The sequence below is a fragment of the Lissotriton helveticus genome, chromosome 1_1 (assembly GCF_964261635.1).
Source record: "Lissotriton helveticus chromosome 1_1, aLisHel1.1, whole genome shotgun sequence".
Lineage (NCBI taxonomy): Eukaryota > Metazoa > Chordata > Amphibia > Caudata > Salamandridae > Lissotriton > Lissotriton helveticus.
The window spans coordinates 1,879,409,353-1,879,434,258 of NC_136057.1; the positions used below are offsets into that span (position 1 = coordinate 1,879,409,353).

General features: G+C 47.9%; 1 protein-coding gene across 1 annotated transcript; it reads right to left on the reverse strand.

Annotated features, from left to right (window-relative positions):
• Positions 1–1,080: 1,080 nt before the first annotated feature.
• On the reverse strand, positions 1,081–4,224 carry LOC144765813 (uncharacterized). The gene is given in 3 exon segments (XM_078650338.1): positions 1,081–3,123; positions 3,125–3,469; positions 3,471–4,224. Coding segments are annotated over 3 exon segments (2,793 nt in total). The 5' UTR covers positions 3,876–4,224.
• Positions 4,225–24,906: the final 20,682 nt, after the last annotated feature.

A 24,906-nucleotide genomic window follows, 5' to 3' on the forward strand; every position in this document is an offset into this window, starting at 1 on the left:
TCTCCAATGTCATATCCTAGTAAGATTTCAGGCATCGAACCACACACAATTTAGGAGAGTCCGGAAAAGCAGGATAGATTACTGACCTTGTACTCGATTTAGTCCTCCTGGAGATGGTAAAAGTAACCCATTCCGGGGAAAAAACACGGGCGGAAATATCAAGAGCCCTGACATCTGACACTCTCTTACAAGAAATAAGACAAAGGAGAATAGCAAGTTTAGCTGAAATCTCCTTCCGGGAAAGGAATTCATTATCCTGCCAGGATAGGAGTAAACGAAGGACCACGTTAACGTCCCAGAGGCCCAAATAACGAGGCTCTGGCGGACGCGAAAGACTAATTCCCTTCAAGAGTTTACAAACCAACGGATGTTCTCTGACCTGAGCCCCATCCACAAGAGAATGACCAGCAGAAATGGCTGACCTAAAAGAGTTGATAGTGCAATAAGCCAGTTTCTGATGAAAAAGTTCTGTCAGGAAGTTCTCAACCCCGGCAACGCAGACGCCCACTGGATCCAGGTGTTTCGCCACACACCAACGAACCCATCTTCTCCAAGCTGATCTGTAACGCTTGGTGGTACTAGGGGGCCATGCCTGTTGGATGAGGAGTTCAGCATCTCTCGAAAGCGAGACGTCATTCCATCGTCTCCTGAAATCCTCCAGGCCATAAGATGTAGATGGCCTTGGCGAACCAGGGGATGAGGATGACCCAGGGGATCTGACAGGATGTTGTTGAAAGATGGCAACCGAAGAGGTCTGTCCCAAGACAATTCTAGAAGGGACGGAAAACAAATCTGGGCGCGCCAAATTGGAGTAATCAGGATCAGAGAGGCTCTCTGCCTGTGGACCTGGGCTGCCACTCTCTGGATGAAAAGGAAGGGGGGAAATGTGTAAGCTGGAATCTCTGACCAATCCTGAAGGAAGGCGTCTACCGCCTCCGCTCCCGTCTCCGGCTTCCAACTCAAAAACCGTGAAACTTGGGCGTTCCATCCAAGAGATCCACCAGAGGAAGGCCCCATAGGGACACAATCTGGGAGAACACCACAGGATCCAGTTTCCAATCGCTGGCATCCCTGAAATGCCTAGAGTGCCAGTCCGCTACACAATTCTGAGCTCCCGGGAGATATTCTGCCGTCACAGAAATCTGACGTTGGAGGCAGTAATGCCAAAAATCCTTGGCGAGGTCCGCCAGGATCTTGGAATGTGTACCTCCAAGACGATTGATGTACCTCACCGCCGTCGTGTTTTCCATTCTGAGAAGGACGCAACGGGATACCCTGTCGGTCGTGAATGAACGAATGGCAAAAGAACCCGCTAGGAGTTCCAGGCAATTGATATGGATTAGACGTTCCTCCTCCGTCCACCGGCCTCCTACCGAGAGGGAGCCGCATCTGACCCCCCCAGCCCAGACGACTGGCATCCGACTCTATCACTAGATCCGGACGGGAGCCAAAGGTCGCACTCCCATTCCGGGCCTCCATATGGTCTATCCACCAAAGAAGTTCCGACTTGGCCTCCGAGGAAAGGGAGATCAGCTCTGAATAAGTGAGACCCCTGCGAAGGTGCGAGGCCTTCAACCTCTGTAGGGTCCTGTAATGCAGAGGACCCGGATAGATGGCCTGAATCGAAGACGATAACAAACCAACAATCCTGGCCAGCTGCCGAAGGGAGATCCTGTCCTGGCGGAGAACTTTCCGAATCTCCTTTTTGATCTTGGAAATCTTCTGAGATGGAAGGTTCAAGGTGGCATCCCTCGTGTCGATGCGAAAGCCTAGAAAAATCATGCTCTGTTGGGGAACCAGATCCGATTTCTGGGCATTGATGATGAACCCCAGATTCTGTAAAAGGGAAATTGTAACCTGTAAGTGGAGGAGAAGTTGATCCCTGGATTGTTCCATTTGAAGGATATCGTCCAGGTAAATAATCAACCGGATGCCCTTGGTGCGAAGGTATTCCACCACAGGGCGGAGAAGTTTGGTAAAGCACCATGGTGCTGAGGAGAGACCAAAGGGAAGGGTTCTGAACTCGTAAGTCTGACCCTTCCACAGGAATTGAAGGAACTTGCAATGAGGAGGGAAGATGGGAACAGGTAAGCATCCTTGAGGTCCAAGCGAACTAACCAATCGTTCTGGAGAAGGAGGTCTCTGAGCAGATGGATTCCCTCCATCTTGAAGTGTCGATAAACCAACCACTCGTTGAAGGACCTGAGGTTGATAACTGGTCTGAATCCTTTGTCTTTCTTTTCTACCAGAAAGATATTGCTTAAAAAGCCACGCGGATGAGAAAGAGAAAGAGCGATAGCGCCTTTGGAACGAAGGTCTTGAACTTCGCGATCTATCAGATCTGACTCTGAGTCTGAAAAAACCAAAGGGCGAGGGCGAGAGGTCTGAACGGGGGAGCCGTAGAACTCTATGTGAAAACCCTGAACCATCTCTAACACCCATGGGTCTGACGTCAGATCTGCCCAGTTTGCCTGAGACGGAGAAATCCTGCCCCCCAAACGAACAGGGGAGAGAATTCTTAAGCTTACCATTGAATCCTCTGGAATTCTGGTTGCCAAGTCCTTTGCCTCCGCGGGAAGGGTAGAAGGTTCCTTGTCTACCATCGTTCCAGCCATTGTTTCGTTTCGCCTGACCTCTATTGGGACCTTGGTTGTACTGCCGGCCGGAAGAGCGTCCCCTGCCTCGTCCAGCCCCACCAAAAACCTTTTTGGGTAAAATTTTCTTCATGGAGGCTTGAGCTTTATCCAGAGCAGAAAAGGTGGCCACAAACTTCCCCAGCTCCTTAACAAAAGGATCTCCGAAGAGAGTACCCTGCACAACAGAACCCGCCTCAGAAGACAGCTCTCCTAGCTTAGGATCAATCTTTAAGAGAAGAGAACGGCGACGCTCAGCGGAGAGGGCACAATTGGCATTACCTAAGAGGCACATAGCCCTCTGTGCCCAGCCCGCAACATCATCCGTTGGGAGCGGTTGTCCCGACTCCTGTGACCGCTCCGCCAACTCAATAATTTTAGTCAGGGGTCCCACCACATCAAGAAGCTTGTCCTGACAAGCTCTCCAGGAACGATCAATAACCTTCTTAGGGTCCTTCATATATTTAGCAAAGAAGGTGCAGAGCTTGGGGGTCTATCTCGGGAGTAGTTGCGACACCATTGGGGAGAGAAGGTCTAGGGCACTCCGACCTAAGGCGGGATCTCACATCCTGTGAAAGAGGTTGTCTAATTTTCGCGGCAACATAATCTGCAGTCTTTTTATCAGGAACCCAATCAGAAGTCCGTGGACGGAAGATACAGGTAGGGTCAAACATATCAGCATGAACAGGCTCCCCCTCTCCAAGATCAGAGCAAGAAGACCGAGGACGCCAAGACCTGCCAGAATCCAACATGTCATCAGAGGAATTGTCATTATCCTCAAAAACATCATCATCCTCACCCTCTCTGCCATCGGGAAACCCTTCATCAGGGACAAAATCTGGGGTGGGTTAGCCACAAGGTATATCCGGGTAAGGCTTCCTCCCAGTAGGGTGCGCTTCTCAGCGTGCGCGCACTCTTATGGAAGACTTCAGCTAACTTGCTAAAGCCTTCGAGGTGCCCCGTGTCACGCTTAACGGCCTTACGTGGCACCACAGAGTGAATGCCACTAGGCCCATCCCCACTGTCTCCCAGGATACCAGTACCAGTCTTAAAAACATGAGCAGACAACTTATTAACGCTGTCCTGCAGAGGAGCAAGTGCCTGGGCAATGGCCAAAGAAAGGAGCTTGTCAACCTCTGCAGGAGTGCGTTCCTGGGTGGGATGGGGTATCTCAACAGAGGGAGCTACCACATAATCATGGTCATTACCTGACTGCATTACTAAAGAGGGTTTGGCACCCATAAACAGATACACCCTATTAAAATACAGAGGGTTCCCCCAACACGAGTGCCTAAAAACAACAAGCCTTAAAACTTAGAAGGCTGCTATATAAGTGTGGTTCAGTTTTTCATTTTTATGAAGGAATAGAGTATTAAAACTGAAACGTGGGCAAAGCCCGTCCAAATGTACCGCTTAAACACGCGGTGTCAGTGAAGGCGGGGAGGCAAACAAGAAGAAGTTGAAGCGCACGCGCGTTACAAAGACGCTCGAGCCACAGCCTACTGCGTCCACAACAACGTGGGAGAGACCCGCAACAGCAATAAACCAGCAACACAACTGTCAACAGTAAACTGCCTACGCCACAATCCCAAAATGTCGTAATAGTAAGGTAAGGGATTTAACTGACGGGCAGCAAAGAAGAAAAGGGACGGACTATGTCGACGAAATACCTTTATTTACTCGGCTGTACCGTGATTGGTGGACTGGTTCCCATGGCTACCTCTGTTCCTCATGGGATATGTAGTTGGAGCCTGTGTGTTTTTTCTGTTACTTTTAACTTGCTGTCAATTAAAGGAAGAAAGGTTATGCATAATCCTCATTTCCTGACATAGAATTGTTATGTTCAATATATGTCTCATGTTGCAACTTTTGTGACTCAATTTTTGTTTAGTTGGCTCAACATAATTGAACCTGATAGAAATGTAGAAATGGCATTATATTATGAAACGTGCAATTATATTGTGTCTCTATATTGTTTTATTCACAGTGGCCCCTGAGGAAGGAACTACATGTCCCGAAATGCATCGGGCCAACAATCATCAATTGCCGTCATCATTATAATCATGTTAACGAAATTGATGTAATCATTATAACAAGTTTATGAACTATGAAATCAGTAATGAATTCAGTCATGAAGGCATGACTTTTTCATTGAACAAAAGATATGAAAAACAAGATATAACTATTATCAATGAATATTGAAATTATACAAGCATTGATAAATTCAAGATGATTTGTAGTGTGCAATTATTTTGCATGTAAGAAGTTGAAATTGTGTTAAAACACTCTTTGAAGGAAGTGTGAAATGGATTCACCCAGCTGTGTGCTTGGTCTAGGTCGTGACAGTGTGTCTCGCACCCACATTCTTTGATTGTCACTTACAATGCCAATAGCTCAAACTCCTGAAAATGAGAGACCTATTTAAAGAAGCATCTGCCGTTTTCCGGGCTGCTCGGAAAGTGAAAGTATACATGGCGTGCTGAATGTTTCAGGAAAGCAATGTGGTGCCTGCAGTAGGAGAAAATCATTAAAGAAAATAGTTCTACAGTCTAAAAAAGACGTACCGTGTAACAACCGAAGTAAAAGGGCCAGTCCTCATGGGAGGGTACAAACGAAGACAAGGCGGTACTAAGGAGGGACTAACAAGCCTATTAACGAATCAGAAGCCAGCATTTACGGGGGACAATGACACCAGCCAATGACAAATATGGGCGGAGAGTGGGCGGTGCGTCTATTCAATACTGCCCAGGCTCGAACTAAAAAAGGTTGCTAGTCTCTGGTCCTAACGCAGTATCTGGACCGCCATGAGAACACACAACTTTCACCTCCATTGCTTCAGTAGAGCACTCGATCTTGAGTTCAGAGACTTCTGAATACTCACATAAAAAGAAACATCAATATTAAATTGAAACCAATACCATATCAACCCTTAAAGTTCCACTTCAACTGCTCCTGGGTGTCAGCATTAAAACAATGTGTGTCAGGTGAAGACTGAAAGGTCTGGTACTTCAACAGTTTCACGAAAAGCAATGTCAACATTTCACTAAGCAATGACTACAGCATCAGCGCTTGAAAACTGGCAACCCCTAGGGAGGATTATAGTTAAAGCGGCAAGACAGCTCATAACTCTTACTCGGGTACCTAATTAAGGTGGGAAATCACAGTACATTGAGTATTACAACAGACGGTTTGCTGCAATATACTCAAACAGATGAAGAAAAACATAATAGGGCATTTGGAACTGGCTGGTTGAGACTAGAACATGTGAGCAAGTTGTCTCTTATCTTGTTTGTGTCCCTTCCTAGGGAGGTGATAAGAGAGTCCTACTTCCACGTGAAACACTGAACCTGTTGTGGTGTGAAACCAATCTTGATTCTATGGCTTGGCCCCCTGGTAATGACGGTATACCAAATTACCTTTTGGAGCGGTTACAACACTTATTGAAAAGGATCCATGTTGGGAGCAGAGAAACTGGTCAGAGACAAGATGTATATTTCTATGTGCTCCCCTCTTTCTCCAGAGCAGTCCCCACATAAAACATCTGGAGTATGATTATTAGAAGAAAACTAACACAAAAGGATCTATGGGTCTTAACTGCATCCCTGTCAATCCCTCATATGTAGACCTGTATTATTCAAAGTGACAGTTTGCCGTGAAAGCAAAAACAATTTCACAGGCCTTGTAGTTTTTTATAAAACTATGTTCTCTGTGTCATGTAAAAACATTTCTTGTGGGTGAAGACAGCGCTGTCGTCAAGTGCAAGTGTTGTGCCAAAAGAATAAAAATGATCTGCACAGTATATACACATTCAGGAATGAACATTGATTCCATAAGTTACAAGTCCAGTCATGCTGATTCCTTGTAAGTTAAATGTTTTATATTAAATAATCCTTGGGTATTCAGTGTTTCAGCTCTTTCCTATGATTTTAAGGGCAGCATCAGGACGTGAACTGCGTCATCTAACTCATGTACCTAAGGGAATAAAGAAAGGCCTGTCAAACATTCCTTCAGTTTCGTGCTCCATTAGTGCATAATCGCTCAATCTAAGTACTTGTCCAACTCAGTAATAAACTCTTCAGACAGGAGATGTCGTCTATGTCATTGCACCATCAGGATTCAAGCAAGCTGGGCCGAAGACGGCTGTAATGCCTGAAACCGGTCCCCGGAAGCTTGTTTCCTTCCCAGTGTAAGAATTGGCTTTTGTAGTTTGGTTTGCCCTGTTCCCATCATGCACTGGGACAGGAACAGACTAATTTGCATACAGCCAGGTTCTGAAACTGGGATGGTGCAATGAGCTAAAAAACGGTGTTGGATCTAGCCCTGATCTTTTGACTGGGTGAGAGTATTCTGCTTAATTCAGAGACTCTGTCCCTCACCACCCCTTGTTGTAAATATGTCTATGTCACAGTGGCAGCTCCCCCGCAATGGCGGAGGTGTGTCGCCCCACTGCCTGACGCAGAACCAGCAAACCAAAAATAAAACGATTCTATAGCATTTATTTTATTTTTCGTTTGCCAGTTTGTGCATTGGGGGGCATGGCATGGGTGGGTGGAGGAGGAATGCTTGCTCACTCCCTAAGTGCTCATGTCTGTTTAGCCGGCCGTCTCAGGCCCCGGAACAATACACACATGCGCACTTAGATTTCTCCAGCCTGGCAGCATTGAGCAGCCGGGCTGGAGAAACCCTACAGACTCCCTGGTCTGAGTAGGTCACCATTTCAGCCTGCCCAGACCAATCCCTGCACTGCTCTGCAGCACAGGGGTTGACAGGGAGTCTGTTCCTGTGTCCCAGGGGCTGCTGGGACCCAGGAAGAGGCCAGCAGGAGTGATTCAATGCGAGAGGCGAGCAGCAGCATCAGGTAAGTTTTAAAAACTATTAATTACCTGTCCTGTGTCCCCCTAGTTGTGCTTGCTCTCCCACTCCCGCGCTCTACCCCCACACACCCCACCAACCTTTGTTAGTGGTGGCCGGCAGCCGCCACTGTTCGCCAGTGGCCAGTCGCCGGACCCAAAACTAAAAGAAATATAGAATACAAGAAAATGGCAGTCAAAGCCCATCCTTATGGAATCCAAATTGAGGAGACACTCAATGGTGAGAGGTTCTCTTCCAATTTCGTGCATGTTAAGTCACCTGCCAGTGCAATAAATCACAAAACCCATCTACCCAATTAAAGTAGGTTATTGGGCCCCGTATACAATCCATAGATGAGAGGACACACTGTCAATCCGGTCTTAACCTCATCACATTTGACACAGGGGCCTGTATTCTATTTTTTTTTTTTTAAAACAGACTTTATTGATAGATTGTACACATTCCGCAGACCTCTGCACACCAGAGATATCTGCAGGCCAAATATGCGACATCCATTAAAGTACAACCCAATTTTCTTTCCGTGAAGAAACAAACACAAACAGAGCAATAGTAGGCACCCCACCCCTCTCCCCCCAAACTCCCCCCTCCCGGATCCCACCCACCCCAGTCGCACAATGTCCATCACATGTCTCTTATAAATTATACATTTAACTGACTGCATGTATGTACCCTCTACCATGGCTCCTTCATGCCGGAGGATCTTCCCGTTACACCGGGGGCTCAAGCCACAGGCCCCTAAATTCAGCCCAGCGTTTCCAGATTTTATAATGCTTTCGTGGCATCCTCGGGCAACAAAGATCGGCTGCTCCATTCCCATACAAAAGTCTAACCCCCTCTTCCACGCCACCACTGAAGGGGCCCGCGGATCCTTCCATGCTCTGGCCACGTCTCTTTTGGCCAAGGTAACACCCAGCAGCAATAGATGCCCTTTGTAGACATTGCCCCCCACACCATCCATTATATGTAATAAACCCAACTGCGGCGTACGGGGGAGCTCCCACCCCAGACCCTCAGACATATAATCCAGCACCCCCTTCCAGAATCGATCTATGGAGCCACAGCTCCACACCGTGTGTAGAAATGTTCCCACTTCCTGGCCACATCGGAGACAGTCTGGGGATGCGATCAGCCCCGCCCGCCACAATCTCTCTCTAGTCATGTAAACTCTATGTAAGTATTTAAATTGGATGAGCCGTAGGCGCATCGCTTTGGCCGCACCCCTTGGGGCTGCCAACGCCTCCCTCCATTCCTCTTCTTCCAGTTCTCCTACGTTCCTTTCCCAAGACTCCCGTAGCTTCTGAAGCGAGGGGGAACCATGTGTAACTAATGACTGGTAAATGCGTGATATCTTTTTCGTCTTCAGGTCACCCATAAACCCCTTTGCTTCCAGTGGGCTAAACTCGGGAAGGGATTCCAGGCCCTCAAGACTCGGGGTGAGGGCATGGCGGAACTGCAAGTATCTGAAGAATTGAGATCGAGGCATACTATATTCCCTACTCAGTTCTTGGAAAGACTTAAGTGTCACACCTGACAGCACATCACCTAGAGTCGAAATTCCGATGCTGTCCCATCCCCGGAAGCCCTGTAACGTCGCCAGCCCAGGTAGGCGCCCATTGTGCCACAGGGGGGTTTCACCAGTCAAAGTGTTCCACCATCCCATACAATGCAGAGCCTGTCGCCAGATCCGAAACACCACCTGCGTGACCGTTGGTAAGGTCTGCCGCAACTGTGTCGTATATAGTATAGTGTACAGCGTGTGGGACCCCATAAGACAGCACTCCAGGGCGTATGCCGGGTCCCCCCTGTCGCCATACCACCACTCGTTCAAAACTAGAAGATGGGAGGCTTGGTAGTAAGAAAGAATATCGGAGGTTGCCAATCCACCACAATAAGTAGACAAAAAACAGGTGCGCAGCGCCACCCGTGCAGTGCCCCCCGCCCAGAGGAACTGCCCCAGCACGGAGTTCACCTGTCGGAACCAGTGAGTCGGAATGGCATAGGGGTGGTTCTGTAATTGGTATAGCAGCCTGGGGAGGGCCACCATCTTAAAAATGGCCGACCTACCGTATATCGTCAGGGGCATGCGGGATCACATCTTGATATCTGCCTGAACACTCTCCCACACCGGCGCTAAGTTCCGCTCCCAGGCCCTGCGCCTCCTCCGGTCAGCCGCGCACCAAGCTATGTCCACTCCCCGTAGTGTGGGTTTCAGAGCCTCCCACACAGTCCCGGCATCCGCGACGGACCCTAGATTCTCAACTAAGTAGTGAGTTATGGCCTCGCACATATGCCTCTGGTAGTCTTCCTGCTGCAGGTGCCATACGGAGAGGCGCCACCAAAACGGCTGCCGTCCCCTGTCTAAACAGGTGTCAACAGAGATGGGGGAATGGTCCGAGAGCCCACGCGGTAGTATCTCTGCCAAGTCCACCCATCCAACCACTGCTCTGGGAACAAAAATGTAATCCAGCCTCGAGAAGGATTTGTGAACAGCTGAGAGAAACGTGTACTCCCTCTTGTTACCATGTAGGTGCCGCCATGTATCTACCCAGTCCAAACCCCTAACCATGTCACTCTATTTAGTGGAGGGGCCCATTACCTGACTACCCCCAGGCCTGTACCTATCCCTGAGACCATCCATGATGTCATTCCAATCCCCTCCTACCACCGCTAATGCATCAGGAATGTCTGCCCACACCGCAAATAGCTTCTCAACCATCGACCATTGTAGGGGGGGTGGGGCATATACGCTCCCCAACACCAGAGGCTCTTCCCCTAACATACCCTTAAAAAAGATGTATCGACCCTGTGTATCAACCCATTGAGTAGAATGGACATAGGGGAGTCTGCGATGTACTAAGATGGCTAACACCCTAGATCCCCTAATAAAACCTGCATGAAAAACCTGTTGGTAACCATAGCGCTGCAGGCACAGTATCTTAGTACCTATTAGGTGGGTTTCCTGTAGCATTAACACGTCTGCTCCAGCCCTCATTGCTTGCCGCAGCACTGCCCCCCTCTAAACCTTGTCCAGAACTCCCCTCACATTCCAGCTAAGGACACAGAGAGAGCCTCTGGGCCCCAAAGCCCTACCCGCAGGAATCGCCATCAGGGAACGTCCAGAGCAAACGCCCTGATGCTGGGCCATGTAGATGCACACACCACAATCATTGAAATATTCAAGCGACCGCGTGACTCATACCCACCCAGAACAAAACCCCCCCGTCCCCCCCTCCCCCGAACAAACAACCCACCCCAACCCTCAACACCCCCCCATACCTCAAGAACATTGAAGTACCTGCCTTGACATAAATTACTCTCGACCCCCAACGCAGGACCTGAGGCCATTCACACCAATGGATCCCCATCCAACAACCTCCAAACCCTAGACCACCCACCACCCCCAACAAGCCCTAAGCTAGAGGGGAATAGTCCGTCCATGAAGCCTCTCCATCCATCCCGCTGCAGCTCATATTGACTCATAGCCGTACACATATCAACACATTAGCTCCCTCTCACCCACTGGTCAGTAGTGTCAACAGCGCATAATAACACAGGGCTATGCAAGATTTTAAGGCAAACCAAGTCCCTTCTACTCGCCAGTTGGATCAGTCAAGGATTTACTGTTTGACGTTCAGGAGCCTCCTTCCCCTTATCCGAGGCACTGCCAGATGCAGAGCACCGCCTGGACCTGGACCTCCAATTCCCTTTCATCCTTGTCCCCCGAGAGGTCTGCGACTGCGCCCCACTCAATGATGAATCTGACTCCACTCCCTGCGGTGTATGCGCCCTCACCTTCACCGTCTCATCCGTCCATTTAAACACCTCCTCAGGGGTATCGAAGAAGTGGGTGCAGGACTGAAAAACCACCCGTAGGCGGGCCGGGTAGAACAAGGCATAGGGGAGCCGAAGATCTCTAAGACGAGCCTTGGCCGCCGTGAATGATTGCTGCTGCTGTTGCACCAAGCGCGTATAGTCCGGAAAAATCAGGATACGCTGGTTTCATACAGTAGGGGTTCCTTGGCCCTGGCCTGTTGCAAGATCATGTCGCAGTCGTGATAATTCAGCAATTAGGCTATCACTGGCCGTGGGCGAGCCCCCACTGTCGGCTTTTGCATGAGGGCCCTGTGTGCCCGCTCAATCACAAAGCATCTAGACAGAGAGTCGGGGGGGAGGCAGCTTTCCAGCCACTGCGTCAAGAAGCCCTCCATATTGCCCTTCTCACAGCCTTCCGGGAGTCCGACGAAGCGCAGATTGTTCTGCCTGGCCCGCCCTTCCGCATCCTCTGCTCGGAGCGCCAGACCCTTCTGGATACTCTCCATACTAGCCACCTTATGCTTCAGGGCCGGGACGTCGTCCTCCACTCCTGAGATCCGGGTTTCTGCCTCCGTTATTCGGGATACGGTGTTTCGCAAGTCCTGGCCCAGTAATGTAACATCCGACCCCACTGCGCCTATTTTCACGCCCAGCATATATCTCGGTATTGGGTTATGGCGGCCATCAAAGCTGCATTGTCCGGTCCAGGGTCCAGTTGACCGCCTGCAGCCCCTGCATTCCCACCTGGTCCCGTGAATTGGTCAATGGGCCCATGTTTCGAAGTCCCTCCACCGCCCTTGTCGCGTGTCATAACGGCCAGTTATAGAGGCCTGCCCAAGGGAGGCCCAGCCGTCACGTCCACAGGCAATGACCCTCAAAGACCGCTAGGGCTGCAGATGAAATCCCAGGCCACTCTCAGCTGGGCAGCAGGCACCCTCAGGACAAGTCCTGCTGCCCTGTCCCGCGCCCCTCGTCCTCTTCGCCGGACCCCAGGCTAGATATCTGTCAATGTCCACTCGCCGCGGCCCGGTCTGACCGCCGGAAAATATGGCACAGGCCCCCTTCCACGTCACGTACCAGTGATGCCACAGGTCTGTGCCCCTCCGCTGGTGTCGCGCTCTGCCCCTCAGCCCTGGAGCGTAATACTGCAAGGAACTCCTGACTAGTCAGGGCGCGCCCCCCGGCCCACCATCCATGGCAAAGACAGACCCAGCAATGGAGGGCTCCGCTTCAGACTGGCCTCTCCTCCTCCGCTCTCCAGATGCCACCCCCAGGGGCCAAACTGCCCCCGAGCATCTCCACAGGCGCCACCACTGGATACCTGCCCTAGGGCGGCGCCAAACTTGAGCCCCTGGCTCCTCCACGTGGCACTAGGCCTCGCCGCACGGGAGCCCCGATGAAAGGGGGAGGCCCCCTCTTCCCCCGGGGCCTGCCACCCAACTGGATCTCCGGAGGGGCCGGTCCGCCCCAGAAGCCGTCCACCGGTCCCCTGCCGCAGGGCTTTGCCCCGCCTGCAGTCGGCCGCGGCACCACCAGTGACCTGGGATGCCTGAAACTCGAGCTCCCAAGCTTCGTCCTGCTGCGCTAGGCCGCTCACCGCCGAGCGCCCATCTCCGGTCCACGGGCACTCTGGAACTCCGGAAATGCGACCGGAGGCTCGCCACCGGCGTCGGATCCCACCCTCCGGGCAGTGGGAAATTAGGGGGGGACAGGATACCTGCCAGGATAGTTGCTGGGGAGGACGGAGCTCCGCTAGGCTGCGTCCGCCATGTCGGCCCGCTTGGCCACGCCCCCCCAGGGGCCTGTATTCTTGTTGTTTATGTAAAAAAAAAAAAGCAACCGAGCCTCATATTGTCAAAAGTCAACCACTAAAGCCATGACATCCACAGCTAATATTGCATGTTCAAAATCTAATGTATGGCATGTATTAATGTATCACAACGAGGCCAATCTATAGTGTACTCATGCCTCGTTTCGTTTGTGTGTGTGTATATATATATATATATATATATATATATAATATATCAGTAACCCGGGCCAACCCCATCGGAGGATATAAATTTGCCAACCAGAGTGCCAATGTTGGTTCACCCTTTCCAAAGACCCGCTCCACCAGGGCCAGTCAGGACTATTGAAGCAGATCCCATCGTAGGATATAATATTGCCAGCCAGAGAATCGATGTTAGTTCATCTTTTACAAACATCAGCGTAATTCAGACGCAACATAGCTCATTATGCAAACACACACTTGCATTTTGTATTGTTGCCATCAAACTAGCCAAAGTCGGTTTAACAGTTCCAGATCTAGCAGCAACTAAATAACACAGCCACTGGCTGATCTGTAACTCGTGTTGCACTAATGCACTCTAGTAGAAACCCGCAGGTTCAACAATCCACTAGATACGTGTAACAAAGTTGTATAACGTGCGCAGCATCTTAACCCTTGTAGTACTCAATTCTTCACTTTCTCGAAAGGAAACAAAAGCCGTCCAACTCCGAATCCCCAGGATCAGCTCAAGGAATCATTCTCAACGTCACCAAAATCAAATTTTGCCACATGGCAAGAGCACCTATGTTCTTATCTCCCATTGCACTGATTAAACGGCAACTAGAGCATAACACAGATATTGTGTCTTCTGTTTTACGAGAAATCGGCAACCTACATAATGTGGTGATCAATCCACACACCTACCGGGTTAAAAACTTAGTGGATTATCATAGCTGTATTAGTAGTGGTATATATTGTATCTAATGTGTAAAAACCAATGGAAATTCAACTACGTTGCATGATCAGCAGGTCGAATGAGGTAATACCTCCAAAGGTATTATGGGTGTTGCGTCTAGTATCGGATGTATCATATCTACAACCCTTGGCCGACATAGTGATTAAATGTTTTACATCATGTGAATGTGTAATGCTGCTGATATACCGCCTGAATTCAGACCCTACATCAATGGATCTTATAATAAAGATCATACAGACAGTTCAGAACATTGTACATGGTCAATTTCTGATCTACCTTGTTATGAATTGTAATTCGAAGTCTTTGTAATACATCCCTTGAATAGTGTTTAAGTGTTGACAGCCTTTCAGTTCACATCATTTAGTCAAATTTCTGGGCTCTTGAGATGACCCATCCATCTGCATTTATATGGTGTGAGGAACATACTGAGATTGCCTCCTATGGTGTCTGGCTTCATGACCTCAACCACCAGCCAGCCAGCGTAGATCATCCTCGCTTTGATTTGCCACCACATAGGGCTTAGTCAAAGAAGCACCCTCAGTCATGTACCGAATTCAGCTGCGATGTTGGCAGATGCGTTGTTTTATCTTTTGTGTTGTTTGTCCAACATATACACAATCACAAGGACACATAATTACATATTTGACATTATTAGAGTTACAGTTGGAATGTGAAAACAATTTCATCTCTGTGAACCCACTTCTAATGTCATAGTGTTGCTGGTATAGTTGTGTGCTAAGCATGTGTCACACATGGAATGTCCTTCCACTGGCGGGAGCCCCCCTATCCTGCAGTGCTTTTCTATTTTTTGTGTTCTAGGTGTTTCCATGTATGATCTCTCGACATGGTCTTTGATGTTACGGATCTTCTATAAGCAAACATGGGAGGGTCCTTGCATAATTCAGATAATAAGTACCAGTCAATGTCTTTTAATGATTTTTTGTATAGTATTGCTAGCAGGACTGCAATCAGTGTCTCATTATTGTCACTCTTTTGTTTAGGAATCAACAAGAATTCTCAAGGGCAATACCAAGCCCACTTAATGGCTCTCTGCACCAGCTTTCTAGCATATCACCTTTCCAGCAATTTGATAGTTAGTACTTCAGGTTCTTTGAAATAATCATTTCTTCAGGTAGAACATCTCCCAATCCTTAGGAATTGGCGAAAGGCAAATTGTCTCTCAAAGATCTCGAATGGTAGCTATTGTATGACAGGAGAGAATATTTGTAAATTGGTTTACAATACAAAAAAGTATGTATCTGATCATTTTCATGTTTTACCAATAGTTCAAGATCGCTGATCTTCTCTCTACTGCATAAAAATTTGAAATCACTGCTATGTTCATTAAGCCATTTCAGGAATTCACCTAGTCCTTTTTCAATGCCCTCCCACATCATAACAATATCATCAGTGTCCTATTTCCACATAATAATGATGGATCTATATGGTTTACCCGGACATGATCTCAAATTCCGCTACTACCAAATTCACTATATCTGGGGCAAAGCAGGGCCCCATCGCTGCACCCTTGGTTTTGAAAAAAAGAAACGCCTTCTTGAACATGAAATAGTTCCTAGTGAGGGCTATCTCTGGGAGGTGTAAGCTGAATTCCATGGGTATCCACCTTGCCCATTCTGATTCTAAAGTATTCTTCACAGTTTTGAGGGCCTCTTGGGGAATATTTGTGTATAATAATTTAAAATATCAGATGTGACCAAGATGTGTTTGTTGAGATCACACTCAATTCTTTCCACACAAATAATGAAATCCATTGAGTTCCTTAAGTAAAAGGCAGTTGTGGCGACAAACAGTTTTATGTAGTAGTCTACATATTTGCATGGTGGTTCTAATACTGAGCCTCATCCAGGTATTCTAGGTCAGCCCAGGGGTTCTTGACAGTTTTTAAGTATTTTAGGCAATGTATAAATTACTGGAACCTTAGGGTGTGGCCTATTCAAAAACACATGTTCTTTCTCGGTTATGTACTCCAAAACGGAGTCCTGTGTCAGTAGTCACTCTGAGTGTCTGTGTATATATTGTGTGGATCAATTTTGTTTTTTAGACGCGACACTTCCAGTTTTGAGCTCTGAGCCATCTTTACTCACAAGAAATGTTTTTACATGACAAGAAGAATATACAAGGCCAGGGAAATTGTGTTTTCTGCTGTCACAGCATAAACTGTTGTCATGAATAATTACAGGTCTACATATGTGGGATTGACCTGAACTCAAATAAGATGCATGGGACATATTGTGTTCATTTTGATGTTATAACCTGGTTCCTGTGTTCATTTTCATGTTATAACCTGGTTCTGGATTTTGGGCATTGATTTTGTCCTTGTTTCATGTATGGTTTATTAGAGGCTTTAATTGAAGCCATACTATCGCAGAACATATAAAAGATAATATTGTGGAAAGAAACCACATTATATTAAGCTAGTAAGGGTTAGTATTTACAGTCTTCCTCAATGACAAGTGACATCAGTATCACATACCTGTTTCTAAGGCAGGCTACCCTCAGATCAGCCTAGAAGGTCCAGGCAATGGGAGCCTCCCTGACATAGCTAATATTACCCTTGGAGAGACAAACTCTCTAGATAAAAGAATGCATGGCTCTCTGAGAGAACTCAAGGTATCCTATTTACAGTGTTTTGCAAGAAGAATATGAGAAGGCGCTCTTGTAATGGCTGATGCAACATGTGAAGAATCTCATTTTTACAGTCTTGTATATCTGCATACTTGTACACAATGCAAAGCATTACACTCTAGGGAATTTGAAATATAAACTAAAATCACACTGATATAATACATAAGCAATACAAAATTATTACATGCATCATGAAATCAGACTGCATATAGAAGTTGGGGGAGTCGAAGGCCGCAGTTGAATGATGGGCACTAATGCAAAATAAAGCTGGAAACAAAACTCTTTAACAAATCAAAAAGCTATTTCTCTGCACCGATAAAGTGTGATGGTCAAGACAGCCTTCTTTGTTAGAATGACCTGAATGAGAATGTGGAATAAGGTGCAAGCCAGCACTACAAGCACCAATATGCATTAAGGTGGATGCTGAACTGGATATGGTCAAACTGTGTTTTTAATCCAAGGTTAACACCAGAAACTGAGACTTGGGGGGATATTCACAAGAACATGTGATAATCATCGCCAAAATTAGCTTTATGCAACTTTGCACATCGCAGGCTATCGCGACAAAATAACTCCTTGCTAACGTAGTTTTCCCAACCCGGCGGCACCATGTGATAGTAGCAGGATAACATGCCAAATGACAGTGTAAAAATCAACGCAACACTGTAAAAATGCGACAGGCCTTTAATTCCCCGCGTCATGTGGGAAAATGCACTATAAAAACAACAAAAAAAACCTCCAAAACCAGATCAAACTGTGTAGCACCATGGATACACCAGGACTGAATGCAGAAAACAACCCGAACCCCACAAGCCCCACGGAGAACCAGCCAGGAACCTCGTGTTCGGGGAAGGGCAAGGAAAAGAGGAAGACGGGGTTCCGTCCGCAAGAAGACCGGATCATCATCACGGAGGTGATAGAACATTACCAACAACTGTTTGTCACCTCCACTGTGTCATTGGCAACACAAACAGAAATATGGCAGTCCATTGTAAACAACGTGAATGCTGTCGGAGTGTAGAGGACAGCTATGGAGGGGGTCAAGAGGCTCTGGCATGATGTGCAAAGCCAAACCCAAATAGAAACTCGCTGCCAACAGGAATTGAGCAAAGGCGACTGGAGGTGGGAGTCCTGCGCCACAGGAGGAGCTGGATGAGCTGGAGGAAATGGTGGCCACAGTCATCAGTGTAGAGACGCTGCAAGGAGTTGGGAGCCCAGATACAGTTCAATATGACCTGACCCAACAGCAACAGGGTGAGAAACGACCAGTGACTGGGGAGACGGAGGGAGATGGGCAAAATGGCACACATGTACAATCATGTGTAGCATACTGCACACGCACAATGATTGTGGAACATGTCCCTGATACCCTTGGCACACTGCAGCACACATACAAACACCAAGTAGGCCCCCGTCCACAATGTGCACCAAAGGGCCCCCTCCCTATCACCAATCCCACAACCTACCCATGCACATGTGCTGAATCCAGCAAAACAGCAGCTCTGTGAGCCACACCAACAATGCAAGTGACACTGCATGACCGATAGCATGGCTGCACCAAAATACATGACATGGTGCACGACACAACACTGAGGTGGCTCAGTGTGGATCACATCCTCAAAGTAGCAGGTCACACTCTGACACGTCCACATACAACCTGTGACGTCAACAACACATCTGCAGACAAACAATGCACAAGAGTACAAAATACGTCCAAGAGCACAAATGACCCAAGTTGCCAACATCTCAGCACCCAAAAAGCACACAAGTCAAAGGCACACTGCCTCAAAAGGATAAGGGGTCACTAAATCATAGCTGCAGGGGCGACTCTTCCACAATGCAGTACACACACATAGCAACCACAGCACATCAACACTGATGACAATGTGGTACAAAGTACAACACTTACACCACAGGACAGAGGACACAACTGGTGCCGCTTGCGCATAAAACCTGGCCAATTACATCTGGCATTGCATGAAACTGTGAGATGATAATGTACAAATACAATCTCACATCCATCATGTTGTAGAAATGTCCACTGTCTCCCATCAAATAGCCAGCTTCTCCAAAACAGTAACAAAGTACATTGTCATGCTGTCTGTATGGAAACATGTATAATGCGTCAACATACATGGAACACACTGTTAATCTGCATCTTCCCTTTACATTGCAGAGGGATAATCAACACCTCCTGCAGAGCAGACTAGACATATTTTCAGTGATGATGAAGAGGACCCCCTGGTGATCTGCTCTGATACCCTCCAGGAGCAGGTCAGCCCAGCTACATCGAGGTGACCCCACCCCCTGCACAGACCACACAGCAGGAAGCACACACCACCACGGCTGGCTCACTGGACCCCCACGACCAACACCTGGCATTCCGACACCGTGTGTTAGGGTGCCAGGAGAAGATGGCTGATCATCTGCGGGTGGGGTTTAACCTCATGGCAGCCAAACTAGATGCCATACGTGGGTGTCTAAGTCCCATCAGGGACCACTTACAGACCCTAACGGACACCCACTGTCCACTCCATGCTCTCCAACAATCCTTGGCTGACATCGCTGGGGCCATTACTCTGATGCAAGAACTGTCTAGTCAGACAGGCTCCAGCGATGACAGCACAGAGTTGGCACAGATGCGTAGGACACTGGAGACCATGGAGCCAATTCAGGCTAGAAGTATGGCTGCCACGACAGAAGACCAGTGAGATGTAGCAGGGATCTTACATGCCCTGCAGATCCTCATCTTACCATTTATGCCATAGTGCCTGTCCTAGGTGACTGCTGCAGGAACTTCGACACACACATCTCTGCCCCCTGATGTGTCATTGGCACACAGTGATCCAGCCCTACCACCTTCGCCCCATGATGTGTCAGTGGCCCACAGTGATGCAGCCATAACACCACCACACACACCTGACACACCGGACACAGAAGACATCAGAGGAGTAAGATGTGGATGGTAATGACTGTGAGGAAGGAGGTAGTAGCATCCATCCCCGCCAGATGGCCTGTCCCTGCCTGGTTCAGCCCTATGCATCATGCCCTGGAACAACACCTCCCACTGTCCCCCGAAACACTCTGTGACATTCACCTGGACCTCGACATGGACTGTCATATCTGCTCTGGTTACTAATGACACAGCAATCCATCTGCAAACTGAACTCTTCCACTTCCGATTAACTTTTCATTCCCCCAAGGACTCTTGTAGGCCCCCCACAGGGCAACCATGTAATGTGGGCTTGGCATAGCCATGTACTGCTCCAGCTCCGACAATCCACAGAATGTGGATAAAACATTCCAAAGCACACAGATGTGTCATGTCTATGTTCACTCAAGTATAAAAGTATGGTTCAATGTAGGGACATTGATTGCACTAAAAGGTACACCCTGGTAAATGACATCAATGCGCATGTTTGACCCTGAGCCACATGACAAATTAGATGACTGTGAAGGTGTGAACTAGCTGTGGCCTCATTGACTTGAACAACAATCTCGCAACCCCCAACGTAGCCCCACGTCCATGTATTAAACAGGGCTGTGTGTAGTAGTGTCAAATTCGGTAGCAGGCCTGAAGTAGTGACCCCCATCACATGTGACAACAGAACATCTCTTCGCATACCTACTCACATCTGTGTGGACACAGCCTGTTTTGATGGGTCACATTGATCCACATGGCAAGAAGTTGGACACCATACTCACATTTCTGAAGACACGTAAGAGCACAGATCTACCAGCAACTATCCCAACCACAATGTCTGGCTCACAGAGGTGGAGCTGTCAATAGGGACTCACCCCCAACGGAAATGTGTCAGTCAGTCCCTTGCTGTGTACGGACAATGCTCATTGAGGCACACGATTTGTCATTCTAATCAACACTCATCACAGTTGAACACTAGTGAAGTTGCGTAGACTTTATTAGCATGTGCGTGTCAGTACGGGCAAGGCAAGGGCCACAACATGCAGACCAATGCTTAAGACACCTACAGGCAGCATAGGAACATGTTGGGGTACAAGAAATGGGGGGTCAAAAATGAACACCAATCATTATGGATGACAACGGTCTCAGCCCACCTTGCCTTGCTCGACGAATCATGTGATGGTTGGCGTCTGCTCATTGCCCCGTGTCAGGGGACACGACTCACAGGCCAATGGGATCTGCATAGTGCTGTACCACCAGACTGCACCGACTGTGTGCTCTGCTGACAGTGAGCAGGTGAAATGTCCAACAAGGTCACATGTCATACCACATTGCCATGTGTGTACTCTCCCTCCAGCAGTATGTCAGATTTAGGAACATTGTCAAACAACGCTGTGCAGCTCCGCCCATGAGACTGCGTTACCTTGCACAGGTGTGTACCAACACGTGTAGGTGCACACAAATGCATTTTGAGTCCAGGCAAATGCAGACATGTCTACTGTTGTGGTGGGATATGTGACCATTCCTCCAAGATGCAACAAGGTGTTGGGACCTGTGCTCTGGGTGACAATCAGTTGTGGCTGCAGGATCGTAGTTACTCGTCCATGAATGCGAACGCAGCTTCATGAGCAACCAGTTCCAAGAGTACGTCGTTGTCGAGTACAACAAGCACGAAGGAGAGCCAATCCATTAACTGGTCCAGACAGCTGTGCTCCGTCCATGCCGTATAGGGGAGCGCCTCGATGTGGCCACTGTACTCAATGACTTGTGCAATCTCCCATCCCCAACTGGCGGCACATACACCAAATATCAGGGCATCCCATGCACGGGTATCACGGTTGCACTCCTGTTCATGGGCTAACGGGGCGCACAGACAAGTCATAATCCAGTTCACCTACCATTGTGTTGGATAGGCAGACATCCATGAGCCACTCGAATGTGCATGATCGACAGTGGAACCAGGGCTGGACGCAGGTGACGTAAGCAAGACAGAAACTCAGACAGTAACTGATGCGCAACACTGGCTTTGATCCCAACAGATGCAGCATTCATGCACGGTACAGTTCCACAGGACAGGGGTTGTGCATTTGCCCAGAATGGCCTGCCATTGCGTTTGTTGGTCTCGTAGAACCGGCACTCCTCATACCGGCGGCAGTTATGTGGATGATATGCCACAGCTCGGAGCAATGAGTCATCTGTGTGTTCAACGTTTGGCCATATGGATTGTTTTTAATTATGTGTCCTGCAGGAGTACCTCAAGCAGGGACAACTGTGTGTGGGGTGTGGACACGTTGGGCTTTCATTAGCGCAGTTCGTTGTTTGGGAGTCATCAAAATCTGGTATGGTATCTCTCTCAAGGAGTGCCAGCTGCATTCAAGACCAATGTCGGAGGTTCAGATGTCCTACCGCCATATGTATTGAGACAAAGGAGCTTTCTTACCTAACGTTAGTGTGACTTCTGCTTGCATTTCTGAGATGTGATGTAGCCTTCGCGCTGCAATTGATGCCAGGCCTTAGACTTATGGTGCACCAATAGCAATACACATACAACAGTTGGCTAGTATGGTCCAAGAGCCCAAGTGGCTTTGCGCTCCTAGTACAATCTCTCTCTTTTTCTCTCTCTCTCTCGACTTCTCTTTCTCTCTCCCTCTCTTGCTCTCTCTCTCTGCCTCTCCCTCCCTCCTCTCTCTCTCTCTTTCTCTATCCCCATCTCTCTCTCTCTCTCCCTCTCTTTCTCTCTCTCCCTCCCTCTCTTTCTCTCTCTCCCTCCCTCTCGCTCTCCCTCGGCATCTCCCTCTCTCTCTCCCTCTCCATCGGTGGCTGTTGTGGACCTCTTGGGTGTCTGAGCTGCATGATCGTTGGCTTCACGGCATCTGTTGTTCTTCAGGTGTGGCTCTGGGCTGGGCTCCCTTTTTATGGTGCAGGTTGTCGTCCGACTTTCCACCAGGTCAGAGCAGGTGTTAAATTCCTGCTGCAAACGCGCCTTAAAGCCTGTTTTGTGATCTTATCGCAGATCTGGCTTGTCGAGAATGTTGTGACGTCGGGTTGTCGCAGCTTTTTGCACGGGAATGCCTACTCTGCATATCATTAGCGTTAGTTGCCGGGGTCATCTGTGGTGATGTCTTTTGCATCTGCTATTGCTGGTAAACTGGTGATATGGGCTGTTAGCACCAGCTTGTGAATGGGGCGATAAACTTATTGCCGATACATTTATTGTCACTTTGGCTGCGATATAGTGCTGATAACTCAGAGATAAGTCCTTGAGAATATGCCCCTAAGAGCCTTAACATTGTTGGCAAGAAGGACAGATCTGGAGCTGCAACACCATGCTGCATTGCCAGTTGACTGGATCACTGTGCAGATATGGCCGTGAAGAGTCAGATCCCATAATAGTGCACCGTTGAGGTCCAATGTGTGGAAAATGTCACATAACACAGATGGAGCTCAAACAAGTGGCCAATACTGGCCCTCACTTCCAATTCCAACCAACACAGCACTCCAGTTGAGGAAGGCTCCTTAGATATTGGGCTGTGTGAGCTAACCATTCAAACAGCTCTCCATCCTTTCACCTACCTTGCTTCCCCCTTAGCATCAACCTTCCTATGTCTTTCCCTACTCAAGTGTTTTGATGAAGCTGTCTCCAACTGCAGGAGGGAATTACAATGAGTAGGTGAATAGCCCACGCGCTCTACAGACCTTCAACAGCTGAGACCCCATAGATCATGGTGTCAGAGCCAAGGATTTATCCTCCAAACACTTCTCCTAGGTTCAGGGTGAGCTATCCAGATCCTAGTATTAAGCAGGTCCAATAGAAAAACCTGTGTGGCGTTGGTATGCAAGAATGATTTTATTCCTTTTACGCAAGCGAGTTGCAAAGTAACACTTAGAGCATAAGCAGACACGTTTCACCACTTATGGCACAACTCTGGGGGCTTTCTCAAGGCTGAATTTGACATGAATGAGTCAATAAAGTTGCATAATGTAAATTAGGGGTATAGTATCCTCTGTAAAAGTTTCATAGTCCTAGTCGTTCTCAATGAAGAGTTCGCACTGTGGTCTTTATGCACAAATCCAGGAATCTGTACATTACGATGAACTGAGTAGTTTGTCCTAGATCTTGCTGCTGTGTTTTTTGTTTGCACTTTGTAGAATCTGGCCAAAATTACCAATTTGTATTTCTATCATTCAGCACAAAGTCAGCACCAAGATTGTTTATGAAGTGCTCCTCAGTGGCACCTTTACGTATTGGGGAGGTTGATGTTTACCCTTACCGTAATTACTTATTTGTCAGGGGAAATTGTTTCCAACAACGTCAGAGGGATAGAACAGAAAAACAAAATTGTTATATAAATTCTTGGAGTGAACGTAGAAGCCTTATCGTTGGAGAGAGTTCAGATGATGAGAAATAAACTTCCTCTTCGCCATCCTGACAACGAGAACAGGAATGCCATTTGTAGGGATGATGGCATCCTGTATATGGCTGGTATCACATGTTCACCTGCAATGAAACCAGAACAACAAAGATGCAACTGTCTATAAGTGTAGATGGTGGGTATTTGGCACCTAGCATGGGTTTCATACAGAGAATTCACAAGACCCTGCAGTAATTGGCAGCTACAATTTAGGTTGCAGAATATCTTTCTTAAACCCCATGCCTCAGTAACCCATTATACTAAAATAGGGGTCTCCAGCCTTTTCTGTAATGACTGATAGCTATTTCTGATCATTGAAATTCATTGTAAGCTACTGAAGGCCAAGCCACTCGCACACTGTTACCAGATACCTACCCCTCGCCCAGCTTCATTGACTAAGTGCAATGTCTTTAGAGCCAAAGACTATGGTTTTAAAAAAATACTTTGCCCAAGGGCTCAGACAGGGTTGCCATGTGTGTCAGTGAGAGTGTGGTCTTTGGGGATGTATGAACATGTGTGCGTATGAATGGGATATAGGTGTACGGGTGAATAAGAGTATGTCATACGGCACAGGACATACTTTCAAACATATGTGGCACTGTTACATATACGGACACTAGTTACACCTTATGACCATTGGTATAAGGAATAAATCAGAGTAACCTCAATAAACTCTATGTATTGGTTGGAAAAAGGTGCGGTATATCTGGTTCATCCGCCCCACATTAGAGTTATGGCAGTTATCATTGGATACTCCGAAATAGTAATTTTGCCAGCCTCAACCCGAGGCGCCTCTGGTCTAGGGTGCAGCGTCCAGAGAAAATGAATGAAAAAGTGTGAAAATAAATTGTACAAAAAAAGGA